This window comes from Neofelis nebulosa, chromosome 5 (genome assembly GCF_028018385.1).
Source record: "Neofelis nebulosa isolate mNeoNeb1 chromosome 5, mNeoNeb1.pri, whole genome shotgun sequence".
Taxonomy (NCBI): domain Eukaryota; kingdom Metazoa; phylum Chordata; class Mammalia; order Carnivora; family Felidae; genus Neofelis; species Neofelis nebulosa.
In genome coordinates this window covers 9,665,142-9,679,190 of record NC_080786.1, presented here as the reverse complement: position 1 = coordinate 9,679,190, position 14,049 = coordinate 9,665,142, and the positions used below count along the sequence as shown (strand labels likewise).

The window sequence follows — 14,049 nt, the reverse complement described above, 5'->3', positions numbered from 1 at the left end:
ACTGATAGCCTTATGGGGTTTCCCCTGTATATAATCGTTTTCTTTTCTCTTGCTGCTTTTAAAATTCTGTTTATCACTACTTTTGCCATATTAATTACCATGTGTCTTGGTGTGGACCTCCTTGGATTTTTAATGGGGGCTCTCTGTGCCTCCTTGATCTAGGTTTCTGTTTCCTTCCCCCAATTTGGGAATTTTTCAGGTATTTCTTCAAATAATCTTTATGCCCCCCTCCCTTTTCTATCTCTTCTCCTTCTGGGATCCTTATAATGTAAATGTTATTATGCTGATGGTGTTGCTGAGTTTCCAGAGTCTATTTTCATTTTTCTTTCTTTCTTTCTCTTCTCTGTTCTGCTCTGCTCTGCTCTTTCCCTTTCCCTTTCCCATTCAGCTTGATTGCTTTCCATTACTCTGTCCTCCTGGTCATGGATCCATTCTTCTGCTTCCTCTAGTTTACTGTTTATTCCATATAGTGTGTTTTTAATTTCAGTTATTGAGTTCTTTATCTCTGATTGGTTCTTTTGTGTGTTTTCTGTCTCTTTGCTGAGGGTCTCACTGAGGTCCTCCCCTCTTAAGTCAAGTATCTTTGACCATGACTTTTGGTTTTTTTATAATTTATTTATTTTTTAAATTTAGCATATAGTTAGCATATGGTCAGCAGTTAGCATATAGTTAGTTAGCATATAGTTAGCATATAGCAATGATTTCAGGAGTAGATTCCTTAATGACCCTTACCTGTTTAGCACATCCCCCCTCTGACAACCCCTCCAGCAACCCTGTTTGTTCTCTATATTTAAGAGTCTCTTATGTTTGCCCTTTCCCTGTTTTTATATTATTTTTGCTTCCCTTCACTTATGTTCATCTGTTTTGTATGTTAAAGTCCTCATATGAGTGAAGTCATAGGATATTTGTCTTTTTCTGACGAATTTCGCTTAGCATAATACCCTCTAGTTCCATCCACATAGTTGCAAATGGCAAGATTTCATTCTTTTTGATATGAGTAATACTCCATTGTGTATATATATATACCACATCTTCTTTATCCATTCATCCATCGATGGACACTTGGGCTCTTTCCATACTTTGGCTTTTGTGATAGTGCTGCTATAAACATTGGGGTTCATGTGCCCCTTTGAAACAGCACACCTGTATCCTTTAGGTAAATAGTAGTGCAATTGCTGGGTCGTATGGTAGTTCTATTTTTAATTTTTTGAGGAACCTCCATACTGTCTCCCAGAGCAGCTGCACCAGTTTGCATTCCTACCAACGGTGCAAGAGGGTTCCAGTTTCTCCACATCCTTGCCAGCATCTGTTGTTTCCTGAGTTGTTCATTTTAGCCACTCTGACCAGCATGAGGTGGCATCTCAATGTGGTTTTGATTTGTATTCCCTGATGATGAGTGATGTTGAGCATTTTTTCATGTGTTGGTTGGCCATCTGGATGTCTTCTTTGGAGAAGTGTCTATTCATGTCTTTAGCCCATTTCTTCACTGGATTGTTTGTTTTTTGGGTGTTGAGTTTGATAAGTTCTTTATAGATTTTGGATACTAACCCTTTATCTGAAAAGTCATTTGCAAATATCTTCTCCCATTCTACTGGTTGCCTTTTAGTTTTGCTGATTTTTTCCTTCAATGTGCAGAAGGTTTTATTTTGATGATGAGGTCCAAGTAGTTCATTTTTGCTTTTGTTTCCCTTGCCTCTGGAGACGTGTTGAGTAAGAAGTTGCTGTGGCCAAGATCAAAGAGGTTTTTGTCTGCTTTCTCCTTGAGGATTTTGATGGCTTCCTGTCTTACATTTAGTTCCTTCATCCATTTGAGTTTATTTTTGTGTATGGTGTAAGAAAGTACTCCAGGTTCATTTTTCTGCATGTCGCTGTCCAGTTTTCCCAGCACCACTTGCTGAAGAAACTGTCTTTATTCCATTGGATATTCTTTCCTGCTTTGTCAAAGATCAGTTGGTCATACATTGGTGGGTCCATTTCTGGGTTCTCTATTCTGTTCCATTGATATGAGTGTTTGTTTTTGTGCCATCTTGCTGTGATTTTTGTCCTGTTCTTTCATTTGAGATCGATTCCTCTCTCCTCATTTTGTCTCTCTTTCTGTGTGTTGAGTCAGCTACACCTCCTGCTCTTGAAAGTAGTGGGCTTATGAAGAAGGATCCTGTAGTGTCCTGCAGTACAATGTTCCATGTTTACCAGAACCTGACATTTCAGGGCTGTCTCCTATGTATGTTGCATGCACCCTGCTGTTGTGTCTTGGCTGATTTTTTTCCTTCAGTCATCTACCATGGCTCCCTTTGCCTCTTGTGAGAGGAAGGTTTTGTCCCTGTTTTGGTAGGGGGCCAGTCTGGGGCCACCTTGGGATTGAGTTGAGTCAAACCAGGCGTTTTCCAGAGATGCAGTAGCACTGAACTGCAGGGTACTTTACTGTGTTCTCTGAGAAGCTTTTGTTGGTGGGCAGGGCCCACAGTCAGACCAGATATCTGTCCCCAGCCCACAGCAGTTGGACTGGTGTGTGTGGTTATTTTCCCTTCTCTTTGGGGCAGGAGTAACTTTGGATGGGTCTGGCCTCTATTTGGGGCTGCTGGCACAATGCCAGGCTGATGGCATTGCTTTGGATAGGCTCTGACCAAGGGCATACTGCAGGAGAATGCAGGGGCAGCCATTCCCACAGATGTTCCTGTGTCTAGATGGGGGGTGGGGAGAAATGGCACCTACCAGCTCCTTTGTAATTGGAGAAGTCTCCCTGTGATCCCTGACCCTCCAGCACATGTTCTGAGATTAGTAAATGAGTGTTTCTCCTTTCTACCCAAGGCAGGTTTTCAAACTGCTGCCTCTATGCTGCAGGGCTGTTTGATGTGCTGTCTCAAGGGTGGCGACTCCCATTTCTTCTTACCCTCTCTGCTCTCCCAGAGCCAAGCCCACTGATTTTTAAAGTTTCAAGGGGCTAAGCCCCCACTCGTTGTAAGAACTCATGAAATTACGCCCCTCTGTTTTTCAAAGCCCAATGTTCTGAAGATTCGTCTTCCCTATGTGGGTCCCCCGTGCCTGGGATTCCTGGTGTGAGGGTCTGTTTCTTCTCTCTGCTCTCCTGGCACTTCTCCAGAGCTCCCATGCATGGACAGTCCTGTGAGTTGATTTAGCTCTCTACTGGTTTTCGCCTTTCCTACCCTCTTGGACGTGGCCTCTTCTCTACATTTCACTGTGGAGAGTCTGTTCTGCCAGTCTTCAGGTCATTGTCTGGGTTATTTACGCTGATGTGGGTGTTACCTGTTGTATCCATGGGATGAGGTGCAATTAAGGTCCTCCCACTCTGCCATCTTCCCTGAAGTCCCTGTATTTAGCCAGAGTTTACAGATTGTAAAATAAGAGCCATTGGAATGATTTGTCAAGAGATTGCTTGAAAAATCTTGTCTTTCTCTCCCGTCAATATTCGTTCTCTGAGGCTGGCTTGTCTATGGTGGGTGTTATTAAGGTAAAACATGGAAGCATCACAGATATACCTTATCCCCTACAAGCAGCAAGACTGTCCATCTGAACTAGCTGGGATAAAAGAATCCAACTCCTTTACCACATTGAAAACTTTGAGACACAGTGTTCATTCCAAGTATGTATGCAGGTATTTGCTGTGGAAAATCACTACTTACTTACAACTGTTTAGCAATGATTGCAGAATGACAAAGTGTAATAGTGAGTCCCTATATTAAATGTTTTATGCATACTTTGAATAACATGCAGTAATTTCAGAATTTTACTTCTCCTATGTTATGTTCTTATATTCTTGAGATATATATAGATACATATATCATATTATTTTGAGAGAGAGAGAGAGAGCGAGAGCGAGAGAGAGAGAGCGCACGCAGGTGTGCATGCACAAGCCAGCAAGAGGGGCAGAGGGAGAGAATCCCAAGCAGGTGCCATGCTGTCAGTGCAGAGCCTGATGCAGGGCTCGATCTTACAAACTGTGAGATCATGACCTGAGCCAAAATCAAGAGTCGGATGCTTACCAACTGAGCCACCCAGGCTCCCCTTGAAATGTAATTTAATGTCTTGAATCTAATAATTTAAAAGTTGGTTTTGTATTTTCATTGTATTTGACAAATATTGGCCCATCTTGATTGATTTAAAGCAAACCAACAAATGCTTCACGACTAAGAATTGAGAAGCACCATTTTCTATGTCTATAAAGTCCCGGTGGCTTGTTGGCTGTTGACACCTGGCTCAGTGACCCCCTCCCTCTTCACACCTATGTATTCATGTGGGGTCAGGACTCCAGCTTTGACAAAGCAGACTGGGAGGAACCAGAGACAGGATATTAGCTGATGAGGGTGGAAGTACCTATTTACCCAGTTCCTAAGCCAGGAACTTTGTCTTTTTGGTGGGTCAGTTCCAGAGCCTCTGCAGAACTGGGGGCACCCACTCAGAACAGCTGGGTGCATAATGCAATTACTTCTCCAGTCACAAGCTAGGACCCAAGGGCAGTGAAGGCCACTGGCTGGAAATCAGGCAACCAGGAGAGTCAGGAGTCACATGGAGCCATTGCTACACTGGGCCTTGGTGTCACAGGTGGTGAATAGAGGCCTCAGTGAGGACTTAGGGTTTATCTAATTGGGGGCTTAGGAGAACAACACCTCTGTTTTTTCTGTTCTGAAAAGATGTTCCTAAATTTTGGCCTGCCATTTGCGGACCACCTCTCCCAGTCCCTCAGTGGTGCAGCTACCTGGCCATAGAAAATCCTGCCGCATTCTGCCCTGCTCGTGGTCGGCACCGGGTTCCTGTTTTGCTTCTTTTCCCTGGGTCTCTCGTGTCTGCTCACAGGCATTGCCAAGCCTTCATGCTGCTGGTCTAAGCTAAAGGCTCCACTTTCCCTCTCTGGTCTTAAGTTCTTTGGGACTTGAGAGCAGAATCAGCCTGAGCCTTGGGCATTAGGGAGAATACCCAAGTACTGCTGAACAGACACTTCCTCCAACCCTGGATTTGGTCACTCTGCTGGGCTTAGGACACATGGGCTGACGTATTAAAGAGGAAAGGGGTACGATATCTAGAGCCCACTCTCAAATGCTTTTGGAAAGAGCAAGGGACAAAAATTATTTTTATTTTTATTTTCTAATGTTTATTTATTTTGAGAGTGAGAACAAGCAAGGAGGGACAGAGAGAGGGCAACAGAGAATCCTAAGCAGGCTCCACACTGTCAGCGCAAAGCCTGATGCAGGGGTCGATCTCTGACTGTGAGATCATGACCTGAGCCCATATCAAGAGTTGGATGCTTAACCAACGGAGTCACCCAGGCGCCCCAACAGAAAGTATTTTTAAAAGGAGGATGTATTAAAAGGGGGTGGACTAATTTCCAAAGGTGGAAACACCCTACTATGGCATGTTTTGTAAACTATGTTTCGCTTTCTTCTGCCTCCCAGGGATGGCAGGGTATGTAGGAGCTGGTCTCCTTCCTGTTCTGAATTTCTTTACTGATACCCCAAGCTTGTGAATCTGCTGCCCCCTTGGCCTGGAATGCCTCCCTCCATTTCACCTGCTCGACTCAGACCACGCCTCCTGACTTCCCTCAATGTCTCTGTTCATCCCGGTAGCCTTCCCTGAATTGCTTTCCAGGGAAGAGCAAACCCACGTGATTCCAGGACTGGCTCCTCAGAGTAGGTTCTTCCAGGTCTCCTGCTGTCTTCAACGCCCTCTACTGGCTACAGAAAATGCTCCCAGCACAGGTTTTCCAGCCAGGAGCCCACGTTGAGCAAAGACTTAATTTTTTTCTAAATTTCCAATCCATTCAGGTAATTTGGCATAGCTTTCCACCTCCACAAACTTCTTGCATGAAGTCTAAGTTCTGGGTGACCGCAGTCCTACGAGCTTGGGGGGAGGCACCCGTCTGCTTTCTTCCCCCTGTTGGACAGGCCCCCTAGGCATACCTGCCTCTCTGCTCCCAGGCACTGTTTGGGAGTGAGTCCCACATCTGTCCTGGTGCCAGACACTTGGTGATCCCCTGGGGATCTCTCTGAGGAGACCCACTTGCTTCCATTTCTACTCTCATGTGGTCACTGTCCGAGGAAGGGCGAGGAGCTGCAGTGGTATTCTGGGATAGCGCCACTTTCTCCGTCCCCCACTGTGAAACTAGCTCTTCTATATTTAGATCTTCAGACTCCTCTGGGACTTCTCCCAAGACCCTAGAGTTGGCCCTCTAGGGTCAGGGAAGGTGAGGGACCCTCTTCAAAGCCCTCCTTCATGTACCAGCTCAAAAGAACCTGTTGGGTCATGGGGGTTGTGAGGGAGACGATGGCAGTAAAAAAGGAAAATGGCTCAGTAGGTTTCATCCCGAATCTTTTGGTCTTAATGCAAACATACACTCAGTTTTTTCTGTCCTCATTTAAACCAAGAATTTGAGGTCTTTGTTCCTGGTCCCATCAACTGCCTCTTTGACAACATCCCCTTGGGCCATGGTGCCTTCCGGTTCAGCAACCTGGGCTGGGGGTAGGACTCAGGAAATACAGGAAGAAATTCAACACGGGACAGGGAGGGAAAACCCAGCTGCCCCAGGATCCTCCTGCCATAGCCAGGAGACAGAAGAATGCATTTATGCTTATAGTTTACAAAGACCTATGCTATTAGGGTGTTTCCCACCTTTTCAGGGTTCCTTGAATCTTTTTGAAATTTTTAATGTTTATTTTTGAGAGAGCAAGAGAGTATGCCAGTGAGGGAGGGGCTGAGAGGGAGACAGAACCCGGAGCAAGCTCCAGGCTCTGAGCTGTCAGCACAGAGCCCGACGCGGGGCTTGAACTCCCGAACCGTGAGATCATGACCTGAGTCGAAGTTGGACGCTTAACCAACTGAGCCACCTAGGCGCCCCTTTTCCTCTTTTCTTTTTTCTTTTAAATAAGCTCTATGCTTAACATGGCGCTCGAACTCACAACCCCGAGATCAAATGTCACATGCTGTACTGACCACTGAGCCAGCCAGGCATCCCTCTTTTAAAAACAAATTCTTATTTGCCTTTTCTAGAAACACAGGAAAATGACTTGTAGACGCATGTCAAGCCCCTTTATCTTAATCCTTTAGCATCTCCTAAGAAATGGGACAAGTTTTTACACAGCTACAGTACAACTGAGTTCATGAAATACTGATTCAGTATTTTTAAATATACCCAATATTCAAATTCCTCCGATCATCCCAATAGCTTTTATAGCAGGTGTTCTAGTTCAGAATCATGAGTGGCATTAGTTGTCTATATTCTCCTTTATTCTGATATAGTTCCTTGGTCTTTCATGACATTGACATTTTGAAAGGGAACAGGTACACGGTTTTATAAAATGTCCCGCAACTTGAGTTAGCCAATTTGTCGACCTCATGATTCAGGTTTTGCAATTTTGCCAGAGTTGCACAGAAGTGATGTGTGCTTCCCGGCACGTCACCTCAGGAGACACCTGATGGCAGTTTGTCACATTTGGGTAGTGGTAAATTTAACGACTTGAAAGTGGTGCATGACAGGTTTCTCCACTGCAAAGGTACCTTTTCCCCCTTTGCAAATTAATACGCACTCTGTGGGAGAATATGTGCGTAATTATTCTCTCGTTTTGGCATTCGTTGTTGTCAAGATGCGTTAGTTTTATGGTTGCAAAATGGTGGTTTTTCTAACTCTACTGGCCCTTTATATCAGTTACCCTACTACTGTAAGGAAGGGCCTGGAAAAATGCATCCTAGGATCCTTTTCCCATTCCTCAACATCTTTTCCCTCTGCTTGGAATGCCCTCCTGCCACCCCACCCACACCCCGGGGCAAATCCTGCCCATCCTTGAAACCCAGATCCAGGGTCACCTTGTCTCCATGCCTTTCTTGCCCCAGCTGGGCAGATAAAGCCCTTCTTCTGCCTTTCCCCTTCAAGCAAGGTGGGTGCAGCTGTCTGGCCTCCTCGAGCCCCTTGAGACAGGGAGAGACTGGGCAGGCAAAGCTCCTTCCCAGGGCAAGACTCCCTACCAACTCAGCCTGGCCCTGCACAGTGGTTCTAGAACTTCAGCCCAGAATCACCCGGAGGGCTTGGTAAAATACAGACGACTGGGCCCTACACAAAGGGATTCTGATGTACTACCCAAGAAACTCACTGGCTTAACAGGTTTGTTTGTCCCTCAGATCACATGCCAAATGCGGGTTGGCACGGAGTCTGGTCTACATGGTTCCTCACCAACCCAGGATGATGGAGGCTGTACCAACAGGTGACACCATTTCAACCTGTGCTTCAGGGGAAGGGGAGGAGCATGGAGAATCGTGCATGGATTTCTCTCTGCTCCCAGCCCACAGGCCAGAACTAATCATGTGTCTTGTCCACGGTGGAGTGGCCAGGAGGCATGGGGGTCAGACGGACCATTTGGTGAGTGCCCTGGTTTTCCTGTCGCAGCTGGGCAGGCCATCTTTCCACTCCCCAGACACCCCAAATGCTTTCCGGCCTTTGTGCTGGCTGCTCTCTGCCCACAGGGTCTTGTGCCAGATCTCACACCGTTGAATCAAATGCCACCTTCCTGGAGAAGCCTTCCTTGATGGCCCAATGTACACTGCCCTGTAATTCTCTGCATGGCCCTTATTATGCCATGTTTGAACTGTATGTTCACTCTACAGGGACAGAAGCTACTTAGGTCCCTGCTACCTAGAACAATGTCTCACACAGTAGATACTGAAGATAAATTTACTCAGCCAATGAACATTTATACCAACTAACATAATATACCAGAGGTATATTACTGTTCACATTTTACAGGTTGAAAAAAGCCCCAAAGGCCCTAAGGGGCTTGCCGAAGGTCATACCGTGACCGAATGGTAGCGTCTGATTTAAAATCCACGTTGCCACCACCCACGACTATGTTTGCCTGCATAATTTCACTGCTTACGCATACTGAGGCAGCAGGGTCAGTCTTAATCCTTTTTGTCCCAATTCTCTGATACCCCTCTGCAATCCTTGGTCTTTAGAAGTTTCTTGATTCTGTGGAGGGCAATTTGGTGACCTCTATCTAGGAATTTATCTCACAGATGGGCTCCCATATGTGGAAAATTACATATAGGCAAAGGTTTTTTTCATTATAGGGCTGTGATAGAAAAGGCGGGAATTAACTCCATGCCCAGCCCTAGGGTACTGGTCCACAGGAGTATGGACGTGTTCATCGTGGGCACGTCAACACGGTATAACATAGGGAATGTAGGGAAGCTCTCGAGGTTCCAACTGGAAAGCTGTCTAAGGTGTAGTATTGTGTGAAAGGGTGGCTGTAACAGTACGGTCAGTATACGGCTTTCGTTTACTCGTCCCAGAGAGCTGAACAGCTTTAGGTGTCCCATAAAGAGATCTCCTCGATGAAAAATGGAATACAAGTCAGAATCCGAGTGTGGTTTCCATCATTTGAACTTATTTTATTGATATTCATTAGAGAAGGAAATTTGTGTTTCGATGCATTACAACACGCTCTTTTGGTAGTGGTTGCACAAGGTCGATCATGAACTACACTAAGTACTGCAACCTCCGAATTGCCGATTTTTTACACTGGTATTTCCTTTGTGGTGATGGGTGGCTCCTCTCTGAATACACAAAGTGGTCCATTCAATGCGTGGTTTCCACACTCCTTTGTGGTTCTACCTACTGCTTTAAAATACATTCAAATAAAAAATCTCCTTGCAGTGAGCGCACGCATACAACCGAAACAACCCCCACCTTCGTGTTCTGAGAATAAATACTCTAAAATCGGACGACTGACGTCTGCTCCTTTGAGACTTTCTCAAAGACGCTTCAGCGGGCGTGGGTTTCCACTCACTCAACTGGACACACTGGGGGAGGGGGCGGGGAACAGGGGACGGCAACGCGACAACTTCGTCTGCACGTGACGTTACCCTTCCGCAGACGGCTGGACCAAAGGACCACGGAACACTGAGGGACGGCGCAGTCCTCAGGTTAGAATAAATAAGTTACCTGCTTGGACTGGAAGGCCACAGCCACGCCGGAACCGGAAAGGAGAGCGCAGGTTTAAAACGCAGCACGCACAAATAAATAAAAGGTCCGAACTTCGTCAGCGCCCCCAACAGGACCAGGCTCCCTCGTTCACGCACGGTTCTTCCCACGAGCACCTATCTTCTAGACACAGGCCTTCGCGGGAGAGGGAGAAGATACCTTGCAGTAAGCACTCGGGTCCGAGACGTGAGGGCCCTACGAAGACCACATCCGTGAAGACACGCGGGCCAGTCTCGGGCGTCCCAGGAAGGACTGGAACCAGCCGACTGCCACAGCCCCCTTTCTCCCGTGAGCTGGTTCCGTGGCTGGGGTTCCTTTTACTGCGGACAGATTCCACTCCCAGCCTCCTCCTCCCCGCCCCCCCCCCCCCCCCCCCACCCTCTTTCCTTTTAATCGCGTTGTTAAACGTGTCTCGGGGCTGGGACACGGGGTCCCCAAGCCCTGCCACTCGCTCAGCAGCGGTTTGGTATGAGGAAAACCGTACGGTGTCGGTGTCCTGGAACCACGGCACGCGGACTGTGACGCGCCATCTAGTACCATTACTTCCCTGCCTATAAAAAAACAGACAACGGAACCTTCACGCAGGACACACGGGGGCTGCCGCAAGGGCCGACGGGAGCGTGGATACATTCTTCCAGGTCAGACCTCCGGCCTGACGAAGGATTACGGGACAGCGAAGGGCGACAGAGGTCGAAGGCATGGAAAGAAAAAGTCCCACCTCAAAAAAAAAGAAGCGCCTAGCCTCTCCGTTGAAGCAGAGGAGTGAAGGTCTTGAGGAAGCCGGGCCGCCCCTGAAAGAAAGAACAGCCCTGCGCTCCCGAAAGCTACATCAGCTGCGTGGGGCCACAGCCCCAGGCTCCTGCGGCGCTTCCGGGGCGAGCGAGGGGAGGCGCCCAGAGACACCGGCCGGCAGAGGCGTGGTGCCCCGTGCCGGCTCGCGATGCACAGCGCTGGGAGCCACAGATTCACTGGTTTCCTATCCATGGGATAAGAACAACTTGGGGGTTTCAGTGCTTCTCAAAGGAGAGGAGGAGGAAGGGCCGCCCGCCTGCCCCTGTCCCCGGCCGTACAAAGTCCCGGTGACAGCAGTGACAGCCAGGGCCCTTCCCGTGGGATATGGAGGAAGGGCAGGGCGGATACAAGTCTCCAGGTCCTATGTACACACTGTACACAGTCTCCACTCTTCCCCCATTAGGCACGAGGTTGATTTGTCTAGCTCAAGAGGGGAGGGGGTGGAGGGGGGGAGAGGGAGAACGCGCAGTGCAGTGGGGGAGAGAGGGAGGCAGGAGCAAGACGGGTCTCCTCCAGGGGAAGGGCCCCCCTCCCGTCCTCACCGGAAGCTAGTTTGTTTGGGGAGCTTAGCACCCATCAAGATGCCCGAGGTGAGAGTCACGGGGGCTTTCATCTGCATGCTGGACCCCACCATGGTGGGGAAGCTGCGGTTCCGCCGGATGCCGCTGTGGAGCTGCAGCCCGCCGATGGCACTCGTGACCGTGGGGCATCCGAGAGGCAGGCCCTCGGGGACCAGGCCCCCGGGGACGAGGGCCTGGGCTGGGCCCGGGGGCCCACAGAGGAGAGGTCCCTGATCCTCAGTCAAGGTGGGGACGTGGGCTCGCCCTGAGTTCACCACTTTGGCCACGCCAAACCTCCTGACTTTGTCCACGAGGTTGAGGTTGGAGACGGACACGTCTGTCTGGCTCTCGCTGCTCCGGACGTTCTTCTTCTCCCTCACCTCCCTCAGGATGGAGCTGGCCGGCTTGGAAGCCAGGAAGTTGTCGTAGGGAGGGCTCGTGCACTTGAACTCAAAGGAGGGCGGGGAAGACGTGGGTGTCTGCAGAGGCGAGTTGGGTGGGGTGGAGGGGATCACCGCCATCCTGGGGGTGTAGGAGTGCAGGAGGGAGCCCCGGCCGGCCCTGTCCCAGCTCTGCGGGTCATATACGGCCGCGGAGATGCCCCGCTCCTTCAGCAGCCACACCAGCCCCAGAGACGTGCTCATGGTGGTCGTGGACTCGCGGGTGTTAGTGAAGGACTCGGCCAGGCTCAGTCTCCGTGGAGTGCACGGGGTGGCCACCGGCGTGGACTTCAAGTGGCTGGTGCCACCACAAGCTGGAGTTGGAGCCGAGTTAAGGCTGATAAGAAAGGACAAGAGGTCATTCATCAGAAAATGCCCACGAGCCCCCACGAAAAGGTTCGTGGCCAGTCTCCTGCAGGAGTGCAGGGAGGACCCGCCCAGGCTCCCCAGATGCCTCTTTCTACGTCTGTTCCTCCCTCCCGCCCCTGGGGGCCTTGGATTCCCTTGCGTGGGGGCATGGTTTAAAGTTAACAAGCTGCACATGAGTCCCTTGTCTCAGCCCCGGAGGGTGGGGACAACTGTCCCCTTGGCAGGTGACAAAACTCAGTCTCAGAGGTTAGGTGGCTGATTCAGTGTCACGCTCAGCTACTGAGTGGAAGACCCAGGATTTGAGCCCAAGTCTGGGTGGCCCCCAAAGATGGGGAGTGGGGGAGCCCTTCAGCAGAGAGGCTTTCTTTCCCTACCCCATTACTCAAGTTCCGGTGTTCCTTCCTACTGACTACTCCCGAGGCAAGAAGTTAACCGGGACTCGGGATCTGAGAGCTTACCCCCAGGAATGGCCCCAGCAGATGGAGAGCCTGTGGGTTAGGGGGAGACAGGCTGAGGGGTGTGCATCACAGCAGCAGCACTCCCCGGCCTCCTGACTTCCACTATAGTGCCCTTCCCTGCACCGTGCTTCCCCCTTAGTCCTCCTCCCGTGGTTGCCGATTCCACCTCCGTGAGCAGAGTTATGGGGTCAGAGGCAGCCGTGGCACGTACTATCAGGCCTGCATCTATGGAGCTATCTAGAAAAAGGCTCACGGGAGGTGCGACACCTGTGTCACCAAAGGAAAGCAGCAAGATTTCTCCATCCACTTGTGTCATGCTGGCTGAGGACCCACTATGTTCCAGAAGCTGGAGTCCAGCAGTAAAGGGAGTGAGGCCAGTGCAGTGTAACAGGGGCTGCAGGGGGAAAGACATTGCTGTCTGCTTAAAAATCAGGAAAGACCCTCTCTTAACAGCTGGTGCAGGGATGGGGCCAGGCCACAAAGGCATGGAGGTCCTTCACAGTTGCCGGCTAAACTCCTAAGGGCAGGGCAGCACACCCCTCCTTAGAGTCTTAGGAGACCTGCCCTGGTACCTCCCCAGGGCCATGGCAGGGGCTGCAGGTACCCCTTGGAGCAGTCCAGCTGGGTGGGCCCCAGGAGCTGGGGGAACAGAGCCCTGGCAGAAGGAAGGCCAGATACCTTGGGCAAGACACCAAGTAGGGGTATGGGCAGGGAGGGGCCTCACTCTGGAGCAGGTCCCAGGAATGACCTGAGCAGGGGCCTTCTGCTGGGGGAAGGAGGGTTCACAAGCACGTTCGAGCTAAGGCATCGTTTGGCTGCACACTGGGGTGACCTTGCCGCTGGCTGGTAAGCTCAGGGTGAGAAACCCAGAACAGGCCCATCTTATGCAAGCTCAGGGGTCGGGATGCTGGTGGGTCGGGAGCACTCAGAGAAACACGAGATTAGAAGCCACAGCAGATTCCTAAGGTTAAGAAATGGATTCTCCAAAAAGCACAAGTGGAATTCTACAAAACTGGTCTGCAAGCAGTAGGGGGCAAAAACATGGGGGACTTAAAATCTTGTTTACAAGGCCATTCTGAGGAAGATCTCTCATTTGGTCTCAAGCTGCCATTCTTCCACACCCAGGCAAAAAGCCTTCTCTTGCTAGTGAACGCCCAGATCTTTTCTGTCCCTGATGAGGCTCCGTGGACCCCGAGATGGGGACAGGAGTGCTGTGTTGAGTCCTACGGCTTAGACAGAAGATCACCAGGCACCAGCCTCTCCCGGGAGAAGCCCCAGAGCGTGGTAAAACACCTAGAGCTCTTCCAACATCGGGCTACGGGTGGGGACGCCGGCTTCTCCAGAGGCAGGAAGGGAGTCAGAGAAGACAAGCTCAGATGTAGATTCCCTTTCTGCTGAGAACTTCGGTTAGGCCCATATTAGTGCCGGCACTCGGCTCAACTGAGCAT

General features: G+C 49.9%; 1 protein-coding gene and 1 long non-coding RNA gene across 10 annotated transcripts in view; both read right to left on the bottom strand.

Moving 5' to 3' along the window:
• LOC131511656 (uncharacterized) overlaps positions 1 to 10,279 on the bottom strand; it is a 32,986-nt gene extending 22,707 nt beyond the window's left edge. Inside the window, exon 1 of the long non-coding RNA XR_009261643.1 lies at positions 9,944 to 10,279. This is a non-coding gene — a long non-coding RNA (uncharacterized LOC131511656). The remainder of the gene's footprint in view (positions 1 to 9,943) is intronic.
• Positions 10,280 to 11,189: 910 nt separating this feature from the next.
• TRAK1 (trafficking kinesin protein 1) overlaps positions 11,190 to 14,049 on the bottom strand; it is a 124,365-nt gene continuing 121,505 nt past the window's right edge. For 8 of the 9 annotated variants that reach the window (XM_058729540.1, XM_058729533.1, XM_058729534.1 and 5 more), the window contains one exon: positions 11,190 to 12,111. In XM_058729540.1, the coding sequence (XP_058585523.1) occupies positions 11,313 to 12,111 (799 nt within the window). In that variant the 3' untranslated portion in view covers positions 11,190 to 11,312. The remainder of the gene's footprint in view (positions 12,112 to 14,049) is intronic. The other variant, XM_058729542.1, reaches the window with a different exon arrangement.